Genomic DNA, 15298 nt, shown 5'->3' with positions numbered 1-15298 from the left:
CGCGACCCCAGAGCGGCGGCAGCGCCGAGCGGAGCCGGGCACAGCCCCGGCACACCCCGCCGGCCCCACAGCCCGCCCTATAAAAGCCGCCTCCAGAACGAGGAGAAACTCCGCGGGAGGAGAGCACGTCGGCGCTGCTCGCTGAGTGCCGGCATGACATCCGTCCTGGGCAGCGGCAGGGCGTCGGGAGCGCCGAGCGGGCAGCTGCGATGCAAGTCCAAGAGAAGGAGGAGGAGGAGATCAAAGAGGAAAGGTAAGAGAGATGCAATTTTCTCGTTGATTTCTTTTCCCGCTCTGTCCGCCTGCCGCCTGCACAGCATCGGCTGCTCGCAGCCCCATTGTCAGCGCCCGGCGCTCTCCAGCACCAGCCCCGCGCTGCCCCGACGGCCGGGCCGGGCCGGGCCGGGCGGTGCCGGGCTCGGGGCCCGCCGGGGGCGGCAGCGGCCGCGCTGATCCCCCGGCCGGGCACAGCTCGCTGCCCTCCCTGCGCTGTGCCGGGCCGAGGCTGAACCGCGGAGGAGCTCGGCAGGAGCCGTCCGGGGCAGCGGGGCCGTGCCGGGGCTCCGGCAGCCCGGCCGTGCCCGTGCCCGTGCCCGGTGCCCGCGGGCGGTGCCGCTGCCCGGGCGGAGCCCCGCGCCTGTCGCGCCCTCCGAACTACCGCTCCTCTCCTTTTCTAGACGAGGCCCGCCAAGTTTCTGTGTTTCGGTGCTGTTCCCGTCCCTAAGCGAGCCCTGGCTAGGAAGGCGCTAATTGCCGTAAGCAGGAAAAGTGAAGCTACAGGATGTCACTGCGAGCAGGGAATAATATGCCCTAGATAACAGCTCTTCGCACGGCTGTCTTGCTTCCTCCTGTAGAGGGGATGACACTGATTTTTGATGTTTTGCCTGAAAGGATGAAGTTAACCGGCTGTGAGCGCTTGAAAGTAAAATAAACTGATACGGGGAGCAGAGTGCCAGGGATGCCCAGCTGCAAGGCACTGAACTGCAGAGATGCGAAGTCCGAGTGTTTATCCAAGCAGTAAATATAATCTAACATGTAATTATGATCTCTGTGTGGTACTCACACAAGTTTTAGTCAGCTAGCACTCAGGCTGATGCTCTGGATACGCTGTTTCTCCTTCACATTCTAAAAAACCTGATTTATAGGTGCCGTTAGCTAAGTGCCTCTTAATTATTGATTATGTTGAAGTCAGTAAGTGCGGTATTTAATAACATTTTAGAAAGGTGTCAAAGCCGTTTTTGTATAGTAGCTGGTAGAAATGGGCCAAATGCAAGGCTGTGTCATTTGATTGTCACTATTTTTACTGTCATCTGTTAACTCTATAGATTCAAAATCATAGTAACAAATAGCGACCTGCACACAAGTAGAAACAACAGACACGCAGATGTATCAGGACTTCGAGTAGGTGTGCAACTCCAACTTGTTACTCTGGGTTTTTAGCATGTTACAGCACCTCGTGAGAAAGGCTGCCTTTTACTTGGCATTGCAGAATAAATTTTAAAACTCTCAGAAATGAGCACTTGCATATTCATTTCCCTTTAAATTTCCCTGTAATCAAGTTGTGCTCTGCAGACTTCTTTATGCTGATTTGTTCTAGCAAAACTACTTTTCTATGGAATTGCAAACTTAGCCTAGCTTTAGTGACCTGTACTTGGCCAGGAGAAAAGAGTAAACCATTCATCTATACAGTGGAGGAAAGGTACTTGGTTCAATTTTGTTTTTAAGAGCAGACAAAAGTTTCGGTCTTTCAATAAGACTTTTCTGATGCATCCTTTTTTGCTTTGCCAAAACAAGGTGGAAGTTAAATGTCTGAGAAAAAAAAAACCAAACATGAAAACTTGCTCAACAATAACTTGGTAGCTATTTGCAGAGTGAACAGCTGGAGGTGGATCACATTCTAGAAAGTGCTTAACTGACCAACATCAATAGAATGTGCACTTGAAGTGTTCATTTTTTATTCTTAGGAATGTGCTATTTGCACCACTTTTCAAATAATGTAGTTGGTTAGTATGCTAATTACAGACTTGTGTTCATATGATTTTGTTTTTTCTTTCTCTGTAATCACAGTATACATTCATAAAAATACACATTCCTATAAAATAGTGCTGGCCAAAAAATTGCTGTAACTTAAGGCATGCCCTCTATAAAACCTGTTGGATTTTACTGTTATGCTATTTTATTTAGTGCTCATCTTCTTTTATTTTTATGGTATCTCATAAGGAGATGTTGCTTAACAAACAGACTATTCAGGAAACTAGTCAAGAAGATGTTTATTAGGCTATTAAATTACTATTTTTAATGAGAATCATTGTGGGCTCCACTATTTTGCATGTTTGATCTGTTTAATAGATTGAGAGAAGTCTTTGCAGAGAGTTAGACCAAAGACACTTGCTTTCAACTATTCTCCAGCACATCTCTTGTTTATAGCAGGAATGCTTTTAGTAGCTGCTTTAAAGTGTGTAACTAGACACGTATATTTACACATCCATACGCAGGGATGAACATGAGTAGGCAAAGAAATTCACCAAAATCTTAAATTTAAATTGAGTATTAGACAGAAAGTAAGGAAATTAATTTATCTGTCACACCTCAGTCCATAAGGAAATGGACTCAACAAATTATTTATACAACTTACTATATTTTATTACACATGTTACGTGTGAACTGTGCTTAAAACCAGGTTGAGACATTGCTTAATAGAATAGCTAGGAATGTACAACAGTAGAAACAATTATTATTCTCTATTTAATAGTGTTGCTTCTCCCTTCTATTTTACTTCCATGTTTTCAGTCACTTTTTTGGTCTGGTTAGTGTGAATTATAAATTTGTGTGTGGGGGTATAGCGCTTCACTCCATTTCTTTTATACCTGGATGCTCTGTTTTAGGAGTTTCCTAGGGGCAGAAAGCAAGTTCAGACAAGGAAAGCAAAGAGTGTTCTCTGAATAGCTGAATTTCCTTGTGCATTTGGCCTAATATATATATATATTTATATATATAAAACACATGGAGTAAGAGAATATCCATACATGCAAATCATGCAAGCATTGCGAAGTGTAGGACACTGACAATTATTCTAGTGTCCAATATCATCATTCAGTAATTAATTTGCATGCTTCTTATTTTCATATTTATGAAATCCAACAACTCTTTCAGTGAGAATATCCTGCCTTAACATTAAATGTCTATGCAATGACTATCATATTGCAAACATAGAGTGATTTTATTCAGTTTTACACTCTATGCAGAATGTGGGCTATAAAGTTAAAATGTGAATATTTAGACCTATTTGTTAAATTAGTATAGGTAGAAATATTTTCGTTGTCATTTAGAACAATATGATAACTCCCAGTGGGAAGCAAATATCTTAATTTTTCAAAGATCTAATGAAAAAGAAATATGGATGCTTGACAGATTATTTGCATACTAATTTCATGTGGCAGCAGTAATAGATATTTTATATTTTCCTCTCTGTTTGGTTTTGAGTTATTGGGATTTTTTTAAAATCGGTGTATATAAAATTACCAGAGGAGAGAAACTTATGCCTATTGATTTAGAGAAATCAATTTAAAATTTCTAGGGGTTATAGACAGTTACTGTGTTTGTGGGTTCTTGTGTTTTCTCAGGGCTCTGGAATATGGCAGAGTACTGGCAGAACTCAGCACAGCTTGTGCCATTTCATAGCCTGTGGTACACATTTTGAAAAGAAGGCTTGCTTTCCCAGATAAGTCATTAAAAGTAGACCAAACAAAAGCAGATTTGCCATTTACTGATAATACTAAAAAGACCACACTTCAGCAGCCTCCAGCAACTTCTTAGGAATCAGCACACAGAAAGTAAGTATGAAATAGGGGATTGGATAGATAACCCTTCTGAGTTATTTTCCAGTGTAAGCCAACAAATAAGCCACCTTATTTACAATGCTGTTTATAGGGCCACAGAGAGAAGTTAATTACTGGAAGCAGGAGGGCATCAGGTATCCCTGATGTGGTAGAAAGCCACGGCCAGAGTCGCTGCTGATACAATGGGACACAAAATAAAAGTTGACAGAATAAGCTAAATAAGGGCAGCAAGTGGGTGAGAGAGGCAAAATGACTGTGAAATGAAATTCCATGAAAAATTAATGAAATAGAAAGATTGTGCTGAAGATGAAGGGAGGAAACCAGCTTGGTTCTTCATCATCCTGCAATGCCAAAGTAATAAATGAGCGTGTTTCATCTTGGCGAGGTTCAGGGACACAACTCCTTTCCCACAAAAGGATTGTGTTGTGCTTCACGACGTGTTCCGCTTATCTCGTGCCCTGACAGCTCGAGAGGAAGGGAATGGATTTGGTGATAAAATTAAATTGATTAAACCTTTATCCATCATCTAATTTGGTAGCTTTCTTTTTTCTTTTCTTTTTTACTATTACCTCCAATTTCTAGTGATCCGTGTAATGACAGCAATTTGAGATAGCATCAAGGACATTAGCTACGATGACTGAACTTAAATTTAGAATAAAAATATGGGATTCATGAGTCCATATCTAAATAGCAGACGATTAGGTTATAGCAGAGTTGTAACTTCCTAGCAACAGCATGTAATTGTGAGGACAATAGAATGGTGTATTTTACTTTCAAAGAGAACAGCATGTAATTGTGAGGACAATAGAATGGTGTATTTTACTTTCAAAAAGAACAAAATACTTCAACTTTATCTCGAAGTATTAATTATATAAGTAGAAAAAGCACTGGTATGAATATTGACCACGTCATACATGGGCAATAATGTATATGGTACCCTTTACCTTTCTGAACACAGATATTGTCTGATGTTTTGCTTTCCTCAGTGGCAATACACAGGCATATAAAGCTAGTGGCAAAGAATCCTACTCTTGGAAATCACTTCATATTGCTTAAAATTTTGTAGCTTCTCCTATGTGTCTTGCGTAGGAAAATTCTTCCATAAGGGAAGAGCTTTGCTTACAAGTTTAAGTTGTATTAATGGAGTTTTTAAAAATACTTAAAGGCAGCCCTTTCTGAAGTGACACCCTACAAATGGAAAATGCTGCACTAAAAATTAAAGGTTGGATGAAATTGCTATGTGTAATACCAAAGTTACTATAGGTCTGTGCAAACTGCATTCTTAGGTTCCTTTAACGCCTTATAGGTTAGCGAGTCTCAAAAAAGCAAACATGAGGATATCTGTCTGATCTGTTAATTGTGCTGCTTTTGAATTACTGCTGGCCAATATTGCATAGGTTTTGTGAGTGGTAATGAACCCGAATTGATCCCTGTGTTTACAGCTAACTATCTCTACAACCTTTCAGGCAGTTTACCGTTTTTCCCGTGTAAGTGATTAGTTATCCAGACAAAAAAGGCTGATATGCATCAGTAGATAGATCATTCTCAAGGCATCTGTGATGAACTTGACGTCTGCTGTGTAAAACAGCTTGTTTTGCCTGCAAATTATGTAAGTTCCAATAGTAAAACGAAGCACTTACCTTTCTGCTGTGGCTGACCTTTGTTCCCCGCTGTATGAATTAGAAACGAAGCAGCCAACCCAGAGGAGTTTTAACAGCATTTTGTGATATACAACATATTAAAAAGACTGCTTTGTTAACTGGCGGAAGCAGCTTGTCAACCCATACTAATAGGCAACCCTCCCTGAGTCATAAAATTGCCAAATTTAATGCTTTAACCGAAAGCATTAAATGGATGGAGTGATTGTCGTTCAATCAGTCTCGAATTTCTTGCTTCTTACAGCAGATTGAAAATATGAGGATGTATTTTTGGACCCTGAATTAACAACACAGACCCCGGACTAAGGACTGGACATTGCCATGGCTGGTTTAATGAAAATCTCTGCTAAGCAAAGCGTGGTAACAAGGGAGGCACGGAGCAGGGCAGAGTGCGTAAAGAGCAGGATGGCTAATATTGGAGATATTACCGTGACATTAATGAATGAAAGGTGTATTTTCACTGAGTATATTCTGTTTCGTTCTGGCTGTTCCAGCTCCCAAATGTGTACTAGAAATAGTGGGGATTCAGAGACATATGGCAAAAGGGATTAGAGATGTGTAAAATTTCAGTAGAAGAAAATTGATAAGATTTATATTGTTTACTTTCGAGACAAACATAAGAAAGGATACAGTAAAATCATATTAAAGAAGAAAGATTATAAAGAAGGTAAACAGGCTACTCCAATTTATGCCTGATTTTTTTATTTACTGTGACAGAGGCTTTTAAGAAAGGAAAATTTCAGCATGATTAATAGAAGTGGAAGGACTTTCTATTGAGACTGTACATAGTTGGCCTAGGAAATTTGTTCATTCAAGGTATGGAAAAACAAAACTTATTTGTAGGGAGTTTGAGGTACTTGATTAACTCAACTGAGACTCGTGCTACTAAGTTTGATGCTCAATTCAGTGACTGTAGGCTTTGGGTAGGATACATAAAGAAGGATTTCATTTTTTTAATATGAGATATGAATCCTCTTTTTCAGGAAATTATCTGACTCCTGACTCGCTTGGATTAGGTGGGAAGGTGATTTGCAGGCAGTTTAATCGCTGCTGCTCACGGAGAGGCTTTTTGCACTGTGCCGCTTCCCCAGCTGGGGCCGTGGCGTGGCAGCGCTTCAGGAGGAGCCTTTCTGCTCTTCTCTGTGGCCATGCACATCCCTCTGCCCTGTGCCTCCCAAAACCAGCAGCACAACTGGCAGCAAGGCAGCCACATCTCCCTGGAATATTCCTGACAGCTTTTTAAGTCACCTTCCTCTCTGTTCCCACTCCACGCCCTTCATGGTTTTTGTAAAAACAGACCAAAACTGAGACTGATCCCTAGTCTCTTGCTTTGATTCTGTAGTGAGGTTAGGATGATTACAATAAAAATTAATTCACCCCACCCATTTCTTAGTCTCTTGAAAAAAATGAATAGAAGAGTGGAATAAAAGGGGGTGAAAACAAATTTTACAAATGCATGATGATTTGTTAGGCAGAAAAACGCCACAGATTGCAGTGCATCGTCATCAGATGAATATTGTGTCATAGGGGATTACCCTTGCAAGCTAATGTTTTTGAAAGTGTTTCTGCTGGGTTTGGGTTTGGTCTCAATGCTAAACCAGCTACTGTGTCTGATTTTGGAACTGTGCCACTTGTGAGTGCTGTTTCTGAAGCCTGCACTATGTCCTGGTGGCATTTTTTATGTGAGTCTGGAATGAGGAACGAGCAATAAATAGATCTCAGCAAAATACTTTGTGCTAAAGTGTGACTTTTTCCCCCCATTTTTTTGTTCCTTGCAAGAGAAATGGTGCTCAGAATTATTAACAGAATCACTTTTCTCTAAATGCTAATGAAACATCAGCGTGAAGAGTCAAAGCTGCTGGGAAGTGTAAGAAGAAATAAGTAGAATTTGACAGATATTTTATCTCCATCTTCTTAGGGATTTACACACAACTGATTTTATGCGATTACTTGCTTCTTGCCACTTCTCAGAGACTGTGAAATGGCTATTTATTCCTTAAATAGAGGGATTTAACAAATGTAAAATGATGGCTTTCAAGCCAACTGTAATAATGTGTTACCTTTGTATGAGGCCTAATTCTGCTGCCCCTACTCAGAGTAAGTTTGAAATTGAAACTTCTCTGCATCAGTCAGGGTGGCAGAACTGTGTTTCCACATACATTTATGTCTGTACCTTAATATATAGGTACATATATACATTTTTATGTGAAATATAGTTGTCTAGCTGTATGAAGTGAATGACTGTAATAAACTCCAGGTTATATTAGACAAAGGGTCTTAAAGCCTGTACAGTTCAAACTGCATGAAGAATTTTTGTATTACATTGAAGTATTTTGTTTAATTGCAAAAAAATAAAATACTCTTATATAATTTGTGTTTATTCACATTCATCTATCCAGACTGTATGAGTTTGTAATTTTAAAAGTATATGTATAAAAATTCTTGTAGTATTTGTATGTGATATTTATGCAATAAGTCAACTTACAAACAAATCACAAAGGCACAACTGCACAAAACTGCATAAAAGGATTATGATTTTTTTTTTTTGGAGTGAGAAATAAAGAAATTAAAGACTTCTCATAAACCAGACGTTTAGCATATTTCTACGTTCCATTTGTGTAGGTATGTTTTTTGAGTAGCTAAGTAACTCAGCATGGTGAAGACAGGTGTGTATGCAGGAACCCATAATGCTCATGTCAGGAAACCCCAAACCTTTACCAAAAAGGTGGATTTGTTTCTTTTTGTGCTGATCTTTCTCCAGCTGAATCCTACAGAAGGACTAACAGAGCAGAAGCCAACTTTGAGCTCGTGCTCTGTATTGCATCCATGCCAGCAGCCCTGCCGCAAACCACCAGACAAAATGCCCAGGGCTTCTTGAACAAAACCTACCAAAATTAACTTTCATTAGCTAATTTCCAGGTTGTAATTTCCCTTCTCCCTGTCAATCACGAATTGCTATTTATGTGTCCATGGAAATGGTGATTTTGGGAAGCAGGCTGCAGTGGTCGGCAGTGCCTCGTTATTGAGCAGTGCAGATTAATTCAACTGGAGCTCAGCTCTTGCTGCTTGAGGATTTAGGAGTTTAAAAGAAACAGTGCAAAAAGGGAATGTTCTTTAATACCACTGACAGCAGGTTTCTTCCACTTGCAACTGCTTCAAAGATTATTGATTGACCTGTGTTTATCATTTATTTATGCTAAAGCATCTGATGCGTGTCTGTTGTAAAATCTGTCTTTTCTAAAATCAAGATACTTGACTTGTTTGCAATTCATGTTTATAATGATTCAGTTTTTACAGTTGTGTAACAGAGAATTGCTTTAACTGGTGCTGTGCCCACAAAGAGGAATTTTTGTGTCTTCAAGTGGAATCCATAAGCACAAGGCATTTGATGCTGTGATTTTTGATGGGTTTGTGTTTGGGTTTTTTCACTGTGCAAATCCTTAAAATTTCCTACACAAGAAGAGGGAATATATAAGAGTGTTCCAGGATAAATGTGAAGCATTTCAGTTCTGCCAGAGCAAGTCAAAAGCTTTATCTTTGCATTCATTTTGTTCAAAAAAATAAAAAATTAAATAATTCAAATATTTTCCTGTTACAGTACAAGGTGTAAACTGCAAGGTAAAAATGGGCAGTGAGTTATTAACAGGACCAGTTACCAGAAGATGGTTATTAGGTGTCAAAAAAACCAGGGGGATTTAAAAAGCTATAGTTTTCCAGTAGTCAGAAATGAAATAGTCTTTTTGCAGTTAGAAGTCTGGTTTGTAGCAATATAGGTAACAGAACACTGCTTTATATATTGGTTAACCCAGGCACATTTTTAAGCAAGTGATGTATTCTGCTTAAATGTGGTAAGAAGCCATAGACAAAGGTGTTTTGTCAGATTTTCCTGAAGGCTAACTCTGAATCCCTTATTAAATTTGTGCTTTTATGATGTAAGGCACATTGGATTGTCATTTTTCCCTGACAATGGTAAGCTCATCCTTCTCTTCCGATAGTTCCAACTCATCCCAGACAGGAAGGATTCTTATTGCCCAGAGTTAATAAAAATGCATCAGTGTAATCATGCTAGGTACATGCTGAAGCTACTTATGGAAGGTTATTAAGTCTCACAGGCAGGCAGGCTGTGTTCACTGTTTGGGAGAGGGAAATTGAGTCAGACCAGTTAAATCTGTTGCAGGATTAATTAGCCAGAGGTAGGAGGAATGCAGGAGTGTGTCGCTCCAGTTTCGAGTTTCCAACAAACCTGGCTGTGGTGTGTGCCCAGCCCTGCTCCAGCTGTGTCCCAGCTGCAGCTGCATCTCATGGCTTGGCTCTGTCACTGCAGGTGCCTGTGTGACACTGCAGTCCCTGGGAGCTGCTCCCTCCAAGGGGAGCCTGTGCCAGCAGGCAGAGCAGGTAATCCCTGCCTGCAAGGGCATGGCAAGGCAGCTCTGCCTGCTGCTGTTGGAAAGAACAGGGCTTGGTGTTTACTCATCTATTTTGTATGTAAACAAAGGCATGGGATCTGCTTCTTCTGTGGTGTTAAATCACATTTGCTCTTCAGCTTCTGGAGGGCTTTTGGTTTCGCCCAGAATGGCTTGCTAAAGGTGCTAATGGTGAAGTTTGTATGCAGCAAAGTTTATGTTTAAAAGGCAACTCTTTCTTCAGTATTAAGCAGCACATTGCAGACAACTCTGCAGAATAACCACTATAGCTCTGGTTTTGTAATGTACATTACTTCCTTCAGATGCTGCAAGAATTTTCTTATGGAATTCATTGAAACTGTTACAGATTCTTTTTTTTTTTATGAGATTTGTCCTTTTAGATTAATCACTTCATTTCACAAGGATTAAATACTAATTTATGAATTTCATCACATTCATTTTTGTTTAAAATCATGGTAACAGTTCCATGATAACATTTGTACCTTGCCTGTAGTTCATCAATTTAGTTTATGCTCAAGCCCTTCAGAAGACCAAAAGACTATTCCACTTTAGCTAAAACCACTCTAAATTCACTCTAGTCTTTACCAATAATTTTTTGACTGAAGTGTGGCAGGTACATCTAAAGATGAAAAAAAGAACCAAGCATTCTTTTCTGAGTCCAGGAAAGTAATTTATAAAATTTTAAAAAAATTAAAAATCTATTCCTCATGCACTATCTTAATTTTGCCTCAGAATAATTGTCTCTGAAATTAACTGAAACCAAACAGCAACAAATTACACTTGTTTGGGTCTTTCTGAGTGCTGCATTAACAGGAGAATGAATTAAACACTACAGAAGCCATCTCGGTAAAGATAATCACAAATGTTCCAAAAAATCACTCCAAAAATAAAAGTGTATTTAACCCTGAAAATCCACATATCTACACTTCTTCAATTTGTTTCTTATTTACCAAAACACCCATCTTCTTCCTCCCCTTCCTTTTACTATCCTACTTCCCTTGTTTGTATCCTCACCTACTGAAGCAACTGCTATTCATACAAATTATGAAAAGGAAAGTATATATGAGATTGGTGCCTAGGGAGGACCAATATATCTTCAAAGGTCTTTGGGGTAACATATGGCCTTGGTTCAGCAAAATCACTTCTTCAGTCATTCCATTGCTGCTCAGAAAAGCAGTAAATAATAAGTAACAAGATCTGCATACAAATGTGCTGGTGCTTAGGTTTTTTCATGGAATCAGAAACTGGATTAGAAGTTACTATTATTTTCCTAACGATTTTCTACATACAAAAAAAATTCTTAATGCACCTGCTTACAGCATATATTTCTTAGGGGTTGTTCTGTTTTAGCATATCTAAACTGATCTTGCTAACAGTTCTTGAGCTGAGTAGATGTCTCTCTGACACTGGCACATAAAGTTGGTTCCTGGCAGAAAAGGAAGACAGTGAAAAGTCATGATAAGAGGCTGAGATTATTATTTTAATGGCCATTATAGCAAAAGCAATTGTGTGAATCATAGGCAGGCAGTTCATTGGGAAGAGTGGCTTGTTAATCTTGGTTAATTTTACAAATCTTGTTACTCTTGGTTCCCAGTACCTTTCCTGTTACTGGTTTGCTCCATCGCATTCTGTTGCACCTGCTGGTGCCAGGCACACACAGCCTTGAGCAGGCAGGCAGCTGAATTTCCATCATTTCCCCGTGCCCAACAGGGGTCACTGAGTTTGCATGTTGTAGAAGAGGTGATGACTGACAGAAACCCACATGGAAAAAGAGGCTTCTGGGTCATGATCAGCTCAGGCTTTGCAGAGAGGTGCAGTACGGGTGGGCAGGAATGCTAAAGGCACCAGGGAATGTGATGCTCTTAGAACACCTTGGGCCAAAAGCATGGCTTAAACATCTCTCTGACCAAACCTAGGAAACTGTTTCCATCAGCCCTTTCTAGCAGACAGCTTGTCTTTGCTGAATGTTGACAACATGTTATATAAATTTCTCTGCAACAGCTTGTTTCAGAAACTTTCCCCAGTAATATAGATTAAGATAGAATTTGTTTTGACTGCTGTAATGCATATTCATTAGATAAAAGCCCAGACAATTACTATGATAGTTTCACTAACAGGTGGAGTATGTTTTAGGATTTGTTGGGCATGGGATTTGCTGGAATAATCTCAGACAAATTTGGGGGATTATTTATGTGATGAAAATAATTTTGTATGGAAAGTGAGAACGTAAGCAGATTTGAAGGTGATTTCATTATGTTTTTACATTAGTTTGCTCTTACAATTTTAAATCTAGAATAAGTTCATACTTTGAACAAATGGAGGTCTCTTAAGGCAAGCAATAAACCACACAAATAAACGGTACCTTCGTAATGTAGCTTAAAATTGCATAAGTGGTAAGCAAAGGTATTTCCAACAGGAAATACTTCATTGCGTTCATTTTACAAAACTAGAAAAGAACTAGAAATTGTTCTTTTTCTGTCTTCATTTGTATCATACCCACTTTCATCTATTAAAGTTATAGATTAATTTCAGTTGAGTAGACAATATTACAGCAAATATGCATGCATCAACGTTGTTGAGAAGTTGCAACCTAAAGCACAATTCCCTTTTTTGTTTCCACTAGAAAAAAGAGAAAGCTGGAGAGCAGAATCAAGATTAAGAGTACAGGAGCCTAATCCTACCCTATTACATGGGAATCTATATTTTTGAGGAGCACCAGGCCCTAGAGCTTATGGGGCCTACATCCCATAGGACATTCTGTTATGGGTGGTCACACTGTCTTCAGCAGAGATTGATCCTTCTGATAATTTTTTATAAGGATTTGTGTCATGCTAACTGGTACTATTAGGTGTGAATCACTGCCAAATTATTTTCATAGAGTAAACAAGGAAGTTAAAACTGCACGCTCAGAAAAGCACCTTAGTTCATCCCTGCAGGACAGCATTAGAATTTAATGTTAAAGGAGGTTTTAAAATTCACTTGCTTAGCACAGAAGTTATCAGTCTAGACTCCTCATCTGTAGAATGCCTGGTAGGTATCAGTAGCACTTCAGTATCTGACTTAGGCAGAAATCATCATGTAAAAATGCTAATAATTTCTCTATGCTGTTTTGTTACAAATGGAATTTCAAAGCTATGAATGCATATGTTTATATTCGACTTCTATTTATATACTTAAGCACAGAGTCTTTAGTACTATGCATATTAATGTGCCAATATGTGCTCCAGCAATGCCTGTACTAATGTACATTCATATTTATATAAAGAGCTGGACTCAATGGAAGTTTTGTTCCTAGGTTTCATAAGGAGCTTGGATCCAACCTTGTATTTTTTAAATAAACATTGGAACAAATTTCCAGGAATTCGTTTAGTTCACAACATTGTCTTTTTGTTGTTGTAGTTGGATTTTAATTCTTAAGTACAAGGTTTTTTTGAGCTGCAGCATTTTCAGCTGCTTGTGTAGAGATATTTCTCTGTTGGTAGAGCTGCTTCCATTCTCTGTTTGCCCTCCTCCTTTGTCTTTCTTGGTTTCAGTGTGTTTTAATCATGCTCTGTAATCCCCTATACCATTATAACTGATTAATTAGCAAACCTCCACTTTCAGGCTCTGAATTTTTCTCTTAGGCTAAGACCATTTATAATCTCAGCTGAAAAGACAAGATTGAACATCTGCCTTGTATTTAATCTCTTTGCATCTTGTACCCATCATGATTATTGTTTGTTCTTTATTATAACTGGGGGGTTTAAAGGTGCAATGTTATGTTCTGCATTATCTGGGCTCTTAGCCTGAAAATAAATCCATGCAGATGGGCCATGGGGAAATACAGAAATCAAGGAGTCCACAACTTGTGTTTTTTTGTAGAATTTTGGACCTCAGATGTCCATTTTTTTCAAGAATCAGCTTAAAGAAACTGTGGATGGAAAAAGACAATGATAGATTAATTGTGTCTTGCAAAGCTCTCATCCATTTATATTTTCAAAATTTTCTTTGCAAAGATGTGAGGTAGAAATATACACATATTTGTATACCTGCAGTAAGTAAACAAATCCAACATTTTCATTCAGTTGTCAGATGCCAAGATCTGTGCTTTTCAGAAAATCCCATTAAGAGACCTGCAGCTGCAGCAGCTGCTGGTGACAGTGAAAGGACCATCCTCCTTCAGAATCTCAGGTCTGAGCTTCCCCCAGCTCCTTGTCAAGGTTTCCATGTGGAGCCTGTTTGCTCATAGCTTCTGCAGGGGGCAGTTCTCCCTGCTGCCCTTGCTTGCATGTTTTTTGTATAGTTGAGGTTAAGATTTTGAGGGATTGAAAGGAGATCAAGTCCCTGTTTGTCATTACCTATTTCCAGCTGGAAACCTTGGGATGGCAAGCTTTCTCTTCCCCCTCACTGACTCACAGCATGAAGAGATAGTGGAAATTTTCCCAACACATTGTACATTTGTCAGCACAGGTAGAAGAGCGGTGAATAAAATAATTTCTTTGCTCATCCCTCCCACTGTCCTAGTCACAATCTCAAACACCAGGTAGCATCTCACAGAGGGTTTTCTTTTTCTCCAAAAGGAGCTATCTGTCCGCAAGTGTCACATAATTCATGCAAAACTGAGTTTGCTTCTCTTTTCTGCTGCAGCTGATGTCATGTCCATCCAAAGGACTGTGTTGTCTTTGGCCTGAACTGGACCTTGGGGTGTATTTAGGCTCTCCCATACATAATTTCTTACATTAATTAGATGGTGCCACCCAGCTGCTGATGTCTCTTGCAAATACACTTTTCTGTTATTCATGCTCTCTAAGCCTTCCAAAATCTGCAGCAGCTCCAAACAGTTTATAATAGCATTAGTGCAGGTTTTGGAATGATGCTGTAATGTAATATGGTTATAAGTATTTTCATTCTGGAATTATAGGAGGAAAGAAAACAGCTCATGTCAGTTACTTCTTGAACTGATTTTTTTATTTCTTTCAGAACTCTTCTGTGATCTTTGCAGATATTAGATTAAAAAGTAATTTCAAATATTAATAAGAAATAACATGTGCAGAAAGCTGCATTTTGGCTAGAATTAGCAATGTGAAACACCTTTCTGGGGTTGTGACTCCAGTTTCCCATGGAGCAGAAAGCAAGTGTGGCTGAGACCCTGTTGCACTCATTTCTTTCCCCATGAAGAACTGCGTTTAAATATTCCAGGAGGCCTTTCAGGAGAAATGGCATGTTCCTTTTCTGGCTGCATCTGTTCTTAGAGATCTCTCTTGCAGATGTTTTTTTGCTTACAACTTTGCATTTCCCAGATGCATTGCTCTCTTCTCACGCAGGTGGCATCAGGCATCTTTGGACAGCAATGTGTCAGCAAGGAGCTGATGGCTCTACTGTGACTGGGTGAGACTGA

At 39.4% G+C, this 15298-nt stretch overlaps 1 protein-coding gene across 1 annotated transcript in view; it reads left to right on the top strand.

Moving 5' to 3' along the window:
* The first annotated feature begins 23 nt into the window (after positions 1 to 23).
* The window catches only part of ADARB2 (adenosine deaminase RNA specific B2 (inactive)), a 303805-nt gene continuing 288530 nt past the window's right edge, over positions 24 to 15298 (top strand). The window contains exon 1 of the mRNA XM_033063178.2: positions 24 to 253. Within this exon, the coding sequence (XP_032919069.1) occupies positions 154 to 253 (100 nt within the window). The 5' untranslated portion in view covers positions 24 to 153. The remainder of the gene's footprint in view (positions 254 to 15298) is intronic.

The sequence above is a fragment of the Catharus ustulatus genome, chromosome 1 (assembly GCF_009819885.2).
Source record: "Catharus ustulatus isolate bCatUst1 chromosome 1, bCatUst1.pri.v2, whole genome shotgun sequence".
Taxonomy (NCBI): domain Eukaryota; kingdom Metazoa; phylum Chordata; class Aves; order Passeriformes; family Turdidae; genus Catharus; species Catharus ustulatus.
The sequence above is the reverse complement of the archived record's forward strand: the minus strand, read 5'-3'. Positions and strand labels throughout refer to the sequence as shown.